Consider the following 8,914-nt stretch of genomic DNA (forward strand, 5'->3'; position numbering starts at 1 on the left):
GTGAGAGTTTTCTTTTTGCCCACGTGCCCCCTCCCCGGCGTCCATCACCTCTCCAGCATCCTTCATTTTGCCGGCGACAACCACTTTGCCCGCATCCCAGCAACAAGCCCCGAGGGACCACGACTCCCACGCACCGCGCCAGTTATTCAGGCAGACATTCATTTATCCAGGCAGGTAATAATTTATCCGAGTCCAATAACGAAACGTTTGTGCAATTCTGCTGCCCCCTAGTGAACGAGAGATGGGAGAATCAGAGAGCAAATACTTGCTCCCAACACGGACTTTTGGCTTTCTCTTCTCTCTTCACGTATTCATACCGTCTATAGGACTCCAGTATTTTCCTAGATGAAAAATTGAGTGTCTTTCTAAAGAAGTGTTCCCTCAAACACTTCTCCCGGGGTGGTAATCTTCTTTAGACACCTTCTTTTCTTTTAGAAAGAGAAGTGATTTAAAATGCCGGTAACACACCTATGTGCATATACATACTCCTGCTCAGCAGAAAAAAATTGGATATGTTGACTCTTTGAAAGAGCCCTTCTGCTGAAGTCTTGTTTGCAAATGAGGCAAGATTTGCACCTAAAGCCCAGTATTTTGTACTTATTACCAAACCTGAAAAGTGAGTATAGCTACAATAGTGTTGGGTGTTATCTTGTGGTGCTGTTCCACTGACATAATCTTTGTCTTCCGCCTAAACTCTCACTTAGGCATGCAGAAGATTGACAGGGGAGGTGGTAGAGGGTGCTTCACCACTTCCAGGAGTTCCTGCTGTTGACTTTGGCGCTCCCCAGCAGCATCACAATGTTTGAAAGCAGATATTGAAGAGGAACCTGGCAACAGCATGGTAACAAGCACAGGACATCCCATTGTGGGTGGTGCTTAAGCAGTGGTGGTGGGCTGAGAGCTGTTTTGTCAGGAACAAAACACAGCATGTTGCGGTGGAGGGGGGAAAAAAGGAAAAATCAGCACACCTGTGAGCTGTGTTGTTACACTTTTAAAGAAAAAATCGGTTTTGTGCTCTAGGCCTCTCCAAGAATCAAGGTCAGATCCTGATTTAAACCCTGAGAATCAGAAGCTTACATACGTAAATATTAAAGGAACACAAGGATAGCTCCAGGGATGACTTCCAACATAAGAAACGAGGAGGTATTTCTCTGCAGGATCTATCCTGACAGGCTGGTGTCCTTCCCTCAGTTCACATAACCAGTGTTCTATCCCACTGCAGCCCCGAGCATCCAGCACTGCCCACTCCAGCTGTCTCTGAAAGGATGTGTGATCCCAGCCAACAGGGCTGGAGATCTGCACTCCACATGCACCTACTGCAGCCACAACCTGTGCAGCTTTTAGACAGAACATCTTCTCTTCATGACATGCTGAGGAGGACCACAGCATCCTTTCCACCCTTCAGCAGAGACTCACAAAGCACATTCCCATTCTGCAGTCTCTTGTCTCAACTCTGTTAATGCCAATGAGGTCTGTGGATCTCTACAGCTGCCAGAAGCCTTTTGTTTGTCTGGCTGTTGGCTACTAAGTTGATACAAGTTTGTCCTTCCTCAATGATTGTACGGCCACACTCCCAGCTTCCTGATGCAAAGCAGGAGAATATTTCTGAGAGAAACTGGGGTTTAACAGATCTCCACACCTCATCTGCTGTGAAAGTCTCCCAGCTAATTCCAAATGTTCTATAAACATGTTTAAAGATTAAACATACTTAAATAGTCACTACATACGTACTGTAAAATATAGAGACTGCCAAGTCCTCCTGCGTTTCAGATGGGAAAATAACTGGTATTTTTTTAAACACTCACTTTTCCTTTTAATATTTTCAGTTTTAAATTGAAACAATTACCTGTTGTTCCTCCAGCATTAGTTTTTTGGACACCAATAAAATATTAAAGACCTTTCAAAGGGTAATTTTTTTTCACACTAAAACACAATGGAAAAAAGTAAACACCTTACTACAAAAGTATGAAAAACAAAAAAGAAAAAAAATTTATTTCCAGAAATACAAAACACCTATTCTCTCATTTCTCCATCTTCTTCCTCTTCTTCCACACCTCTGATGTACAAAACATTATTGCACCTGTAAATAGAATCAAGAGTTCCCTTAGCTATAAACATTATCATTTTCCCCACATAAAACATGCTTTAAACATTCTCCTGCTTAAATGTAGCCTGGGAACAGCCAAATTCTACGGAACAAAATGCTGCTGTTGACCTTGTACTCCTTTTCCACACAGTACATTAAACTGCGCAACTTCATAAATGTAAAAACTGTTTTGACATTGCTGTACTAAAAAATTTTTACTTTTGGTTGAACAGTTACCGTCAAGTTTAACTTCCAAGCATATGAAATGTTTCCAGTGGCAATGCACCGGTTTACAATGCCAAAGGATTCCCAGATATACAATAATGTAGAAAAAAAAAAGTATTTAGTTACCACAAAGGGGATAGTAACTGCTTCTTTAAATATATTCAAAAATTAATTTTTTTCCTTTCAGAAAGGACTTTGACATAAAAGACACGTTCACAGCCTTCCTGTAAGAGCTACACTTAGCATCTTAATTAGACAAGAAACACGGCACCCACCGGTACAAGCTTTAATGAAAGCGGTGAGGTAATTTAGAGCCTTCCTCCACCATAAACAAGTACTCCAATTACCTTATCAAAACTTCACCCAGGTGTCCAGACAGTGCACCATCTATGTACTCCTCTGTGTTTGCAAGCTTGAAAAGAAAATGAGAAAAAAATCAGAATGACAGCAATAAAAGTGGCTTCACAAAGCACATGACTGTTCTGTCCTCAGCCCAGGGCTCGGCTACAACATGAGAGGGTGCCCTGCTCCAACACTGCACAGCATCCCCACTGAGGATGGAGGGAGGGAGGGAGGGAGGGATGGATGGATGGATGGATGGATGGATGGATGGATGGATGGATGGATGGATGGAGCACTGCCTGTCATCCCAGCACGAAGCAGCTATAGGCGGGAAAGGTCCTTACACATCATCTCGTTCCGACCCCCTGCCGTGGGCATTGACACCTTCCCCTAGACCAGGCTGCTCAGAGCCCCATCCAGCCCGGCCTCGAACACTGCCAGGGATGAGGCCTCCACAGCGCCGGGGCCCGGCACCGCCCGCGTCCCAGGCATGCCCTGGCCCCTCACCTGCATGTTCATGTAGCCGTCCACGGAGACGAGGTAGCCCTTGTACTCCATCCCCCACTTCAGCTTCACCATCACCGGCTTCCCCGTCAGCCCGTTCAGGAACGGCTTGGGGTTGAGGGGCAGGCTCTGGAGGGGAAAGCACACGGTCAGCGCCTCCCGCTCCGCCTCGCCCGGCCGCCTGGGGCCGGCAGCGGCCCGGCTCCCGCTCCTCCCGGCTCCCGGCCCTCCCGGCTCCCGCTCCTCCCGGTTCCCGGCCCTCCCGGCTCCCGCTCCTCCCGGCTCCCGCTCCTCCCGGCTCCCGCTCCTCCCGGCTCCCGCTCCTCCCGGCTCCCGCTCCTCCCGGCTCCCGCTCCTCCCGGTTCCCGGCCCTCCCGGCTCCCGCTCCTCCCGGTTCCCGCTCCTCCCGGTTCCCGGCCCTCCCGGCTCCCGCTCCTCCCGGCTCCCGCTCCTCCCGGCTCCCGGCCCTCCCGGCTCCCGCTCCTCCCGGCTCCCGCTCCTCCCGGCTCCCGGCCCTCCCGGCTCCCGGCCCTCCCGGCTCCCGCTCCTCCCGGCTCCCGCTCCTCCCGGCTCCCGCTCACCATGGCGGGAGAAGCGCAGGCCCACGCGGGAACCCCTCGTGCACGCCGCGGTACAACGGGAGGCGAGAAGCGATGGGAGCAGCTCCGTTCCCGCTTCCAGTTCCGGGGGCGCCGCTCTCCCACCTCCGACCTCTCACCCGCGCCGCGCCCCCCATAGGCCGGCGGGCCCCAACGCGCCTAGCAGGGGCGCGGCTGCCCATTGGCTGGACACTGCCGCGGGCCTCTCTCATTGGCCGGACCGCTCTGTTTCCTCCCCCCCCTCCGCCTCCGTCTCAACCAATCGCTGTTGCCGCCAGGCGCGCCGTGGTCGCGCGGCTGTGGGCAGCGCGGGGGGGGGCGATCCCGTGCGCGTGCCCGTGTCCCCGCGCGCGTGCCCGCGCCCCGCGCGCGTCCCCCTTGCCGCTCCTTGCGGGCGCGTCCCCGCGAGGTGGCAGCGCCTGAGCGGCGCGGTGGCCGCGGCACCGGGCGGGCGGGCTCCGACAGCCGCTCCTGGTGGTGCCGGCGGGCCTCGGGGGCGGCGAAAGCCTGGCGGCGTCCATCCGTCTGCGAAAATAAATCCGCGGACCGACACCTTTTCGCTACCAAAGATGGAAAATCTCAGACTTTATAGGACGCATTAAGTGCGAATTCCCTATTAGTGTCTTTTGACTCGCAGGCAAAGATGTTCTTGGGTGTAGAGAGAGGCGTGACACATCAGCCCTGCACTAGCTATAACCTGTGTCTTAGCCTTTGACAGGCAAATATGTTGAAGCAGCGTCTGTACCGTGTACCAATTTGTCACATCCTCACTAATGTCTTCTACTGCTCTATGTATAGATTCGGCAAATGCCACGATGTGTGTTTCTGTTCCAGCATACAGCGCATTCCCTTGATCTTCGGTGTTTGGGTGCTGAATGCGGAAAACACAGATTCAGGAAACTTAACCTTTCAGTAACAGAACTATTACGGGTTTCGAGAATTTCACCTTCCAAAGGTGAGTCTAGTGCCCTGGTATTGAAAGCAAAACTATTCCCGTCTCCTCGAATCGGCACGTTTAAAGCTGTTGATGCAACAAGCCGTGTTCTCCATGTCCAGACTGTCCTTACACACAGCGGCACCGTGAATGTGTAGGAGTGAAACAGATGGAATTGTAATTCCTGTTCCCTAGAATAAATCAAAAGTGCAATTACAGAATCACAAAATTGTTAGGGTTGGAAGGGACCTCTGAAGAACATTGATTCAACCCTCCTGCCAAGGCAGGGTCACCTGGAGCAGGGACACAGGAACGTGTCCAGGTGTGTTTGGACTGTCTCTAGAAAGGGAGACTCCACAACCTACCTGGGCAGCCTGTTCCAGTGCTCTGCCATCTTCACCATGAAGAAATTCTTCCTCGTGTTGAGGTGAAACTGCTTGTGAAGATGTCTAGATGCACATCTCCACAACCATTAGGAATAATAGTGATTTTCTTTTAGGGTGTAGTGGATAAGCAACAGAAATAACACCAGAATCATGCTAATTATCTTTCTGGTAGCAGTACTTACTATGGGCCAGCTGAAAAAGTAACTAACTTACAAGATTGTTTAGACTATGTAGAAAAAATATTAACACAGTGGGAAATGGTATATATATAAAATTGTTCATGCCATTTGCAGTATAGAATAGCTGATTTCACATGATAACGTGTATAATGTGGCAGAATTCAATGAGCTTAGCACAACTGTCTTGAATAAAATTGTACCGTAAGAGCAATTTTTGCACTGTTCTGACAAGGATAAACATGTATGTCTGTGAATAACAATATGACAGGTTTGGTATGTTATCTGTATATAGTTATTTTTACATACAAAATCAGTTTTGACCACAGTGTCTCCTACTCATGTTGGGAAAACTTTCTGTGTACCAAGAAACAGAAGCATTTATATTCCTGTTTTTATATACTCTGATCATCAAGTAAGTAAATATTCCAACCCCGTTGCTACAAAAAACAAGCAATTCCCAGCAACATGGATCTCAGTGTAGAAGTCAGAGAGTGAGAGTGCTTGACTTCTAGTTCCATAATTGGTCCATGAATTCATGCGTCAGTAATCTCATCAGCTGCAGACTGGGTCTGCAGCAATTTTGTGTGGTGGTAGGGTGGGAAGGAGTACTGAAAGCACAGAATGCGTGACTACGTCTGATGTAGTTAACTGAGTAAAAGTCAGTCAAATAGCTGTTGGGTTTTTGTCCCTTATGAGGAATTTGTTGTTTACCTTGTTGAGTGAATCACTCTGACTCAGAGACCGTCTTCTTACGCTGATCTTTGGACCTTCTGCACAGGGGTGAAGTTCACCTTTTGTCCTCTTTGTATTTCCCATGTAATAGGGGAAGTAATAATTTGCATTCTTTTCTGCCTTTGGGGCTGGATATTTAGGCTGTTGCTCAACAGGAAATGAACAGGAAAGAGTCGTTGTAATAGATTAATCCAAACTTTAGCTCCTGGGTGGATGGATAGGATTTTCTCTTACAGCTCAGGGGTGGGAATTTAACACAAATGCCTACACTATGTTCCTAAAGAAATACATTAAGCAGCTGGACATTCAAGGGCAGCAGCACTTCTGGTGGAGGGACTGGTTAGATGGTGTTGTCTGTGTAAGTGCAAATGCTCACTGACATCACTAATGCTCTGTGTTGCCATAAAACCAGGCTGAGAGAGCCCCTGTAACATCACACTGCTGAGAGGAACCTCAGTGGCCCAGAACTCCTTCTGGATTCAGCCGAGTTTGCTGGGACAGGAACTCCCTGCAATAACCTGTTTCTGCCTGCCATAAACACATTATTAAGGAAACTTTCAGAGCTGCCCCATGTTCCAGCTACTAGGCTGTACATTTAGTGACCATCCTGTGCCTTTTCCTAGTGATCTGCCAGTGTCAGTGGGGATTACCCCCACTACATCTTCTTTCCACATCAGGCGAACTACTTTTGATACCACAGAGTCATGTCCACCAGAGCAGTCAGGGCATCAGCATGTCATGGGTAAAAGTTGCAGACAAGGAACTTAAAGCAGCCATGAAAGCACAGCCCTGAATTACATGTGAGCAGAGCTGAGTTAACAGGATGGAAGCTCCATCAGGAGACAGCACCTTCAAAGGACAGGTTTGCGTCAAAAGGGATCCAATGTAGCAGCATGAGTTAGCCCTGCTATGTGGCAGATAATTGTGGGCTCACAATTGAGTTTACAAGGCCAAGTATGTATATAAAGGACATCTATTTTTCCTTCAGGAATAGGCATAATGCAAGATTTTCTATTAGATATCATACTGGAATGGAAAATTAGATCTTACCCACAATTTGTCTGTAGAGAGTATCTTGTCTAAAAATCTTCAAAAAGTAACACAAAATTTTCTCTACGTGCAGAAAATCTGTGTCATTTATCAGCTCTTGGTGACTTGGGAACTTCTGTAGCAGTACAGTGTGGACTATCAACAGCCCTTACATGAGGTATAGTACTGGCTTTATGGGGCTTTGCCAGAATGAAACATTTTTGCTTCAAGCAGTATTTTTCGGAAAAGTCTACCAGTGAAACACCTTTCCTCTCTGCTGATTGTAATTTTAATAACACCACCTTTGATCAAATCTCCACGTGAGGCAATCACCATCCACCACAGACCTCCACCACAGATTGTGACCGGGAGTTAGGAGGCAGTGACATCAGACTTAAGAAGAACAGGGGGCTGTAATTTCTCTCTGAGATTCTCATCAAACAAAGCAAAGCCACACTGTGCTACAGGGGTGAATATACAGGATCCAAGTACTAGGAGGCACAAAACTGGTTAGCCTGCTTCAGGCTTCATCCAAGCAACATGCCATTTTCCACATGCTGGCAGACTTTCATCTCACTTTAAGACTGTAGCCCAGAATAGATGCTCAGCCTTGCTGAACAACACTTGGAAACAGCCAAAGGGAAGGACACAGGGAGACCACAAAAGCCAGGAGACTTTCCTTTGGCGCTGCATGCCTGGCATTGGCTAGCAACAGTAATGTGAGGGCACACAAATGAGTGCAAAAGTCTGTTTGGGATGGACTTGCGCAGTTAGCAGGAGACCATTCTCTGAACAACTTGCAGAGCAAGATAGAAATGAAGGGTTTCTTCTTGGGTAGAGGATTTATGTGCAGTTTCAGATCAATACAATGTGTTTTTTTCTGCAGTGATATCAGTATAAAATGAGACTGAAGGTGGAGGGCAGGTATGCTCTAACAAAATCCCCAATCTTTTGTCCACACCATCAAAGATCTGCCAGAGTGGCTCTTCTGTGAACCTGTCACAAGGCTGGGCTGTGCCAGCAAGAAGGGGCATGGGATGGGTATTGTACAGAAATTATGGGCACATTAAAGCCTCCTTTTATCCATATTGAAAACCTTTATTTTTCTGTGCAAAGAGTGTTCATGCAAATTATGCAGCTACACTAAAGAGAGGCCCTTTAAGAATGTGTCTCTGAAAACACAGTCTCCTTTGCCAAGAAATAATGGGACTTCCTTAATTATCAGCTGTTATCTTCTGGGTTTAGCAAACTTTTGTTGCTTTATGTGCGGTTGCTTCTTTTATGCTTTGACATTAATGAATTGGAACTGAAATTATGTACTGAGGAAAACAAAGTACAAATAATAAAATGGTGTACTTGTGTGTGTGTCAAAAAGAAGGAGATCAAGTATTGTGCAGAAGGAATTTGGAAACCATGCTGTCACACAAACATTTTAATAGATATTAATAACTGGCTTCAAATCACAGAAGTTGTTGAAGGGTTGATGTTTTGAGAAATCTGTCTGATCAGAGCTCAGAAAGTCTGGCTGGTGTTGGAGGCTCTCTCTGTTAGGTGGCAAGCTCTGCCGTAACAGAGGACCTCATCTGCTGCCATTTTTACAGTGAATCTTGTGGGGAGGGAGGAGGGAAAGGAGTTACTAGGCAACAGGCACATAGGTCAATAGAGTGTTGCTGGTCGGGAGAGACTAGGTATTGTACAGATTCCCCCTGCACCATTTCAGAGAAAGAGGGAAACTAGCTGGTTGGGAGAAAGAGACACAAATGATGCTGGGTTAAAAGGAGAAGTTAAATCTAGGATTCATGAATTTCTCAGAAAACTCTGTCTGAGCCCAAGCCATCAATATTCTGGAGAGATGAGGCAGAGAAATAGGAGCCCAGGTCCCAAAGAAACCTGAGTCA

General features: G+C 47.5%; 1 protein-coding gene across 1 annotated transcript; it reads right to left on the reverse strand.

Moving 5' to 3' along the window:
* Positions 1 to 1,964: 1,964 nt before the first annotated feature.
* LOC131591883 (small nuclear ribonucleoprotein F) lies at positions 1,965 to 3,896 on the reverse strand. The gene is made up of 4 exons (XM_058862992.1): positions 3,739 to 3,896; positions 3,161 to 3,286; positions 2,659 to 2,723; positions 1,965 to 2,080 (listed from the first exon to the last, which is right to left on the reverse strand). Exons 1-4 carry the CDS (start codon positions 3,739 to 3,741, stop codon positions 2,014 to 2,016), a joined length of 261 nt encoding a protein of 86 aa, XP_058718975.1. The 5' UTR covers positions 3,742 to 3,896; the 3' UTR covers positions 1,965 to 2,013.
* Positions 3,897 to 8,914: the final 5,018 nt, after the last annotated feature.

This window comes from Poecile atricapillus, chromosome W, assembly GCF_030490865.1.
Source record: "Poecile atricapillus isolate bPoeAtr1 chromosome W, bPoeAtr1.hap1, whole genome shotgun sequence".
NCBI classification, from domain to species: domain Eukaryota; kingdom Metazoa; phylum Chordata; class Aves; order Passeriformes; family Paridae; genus Poecile; species Poecile atricapillus.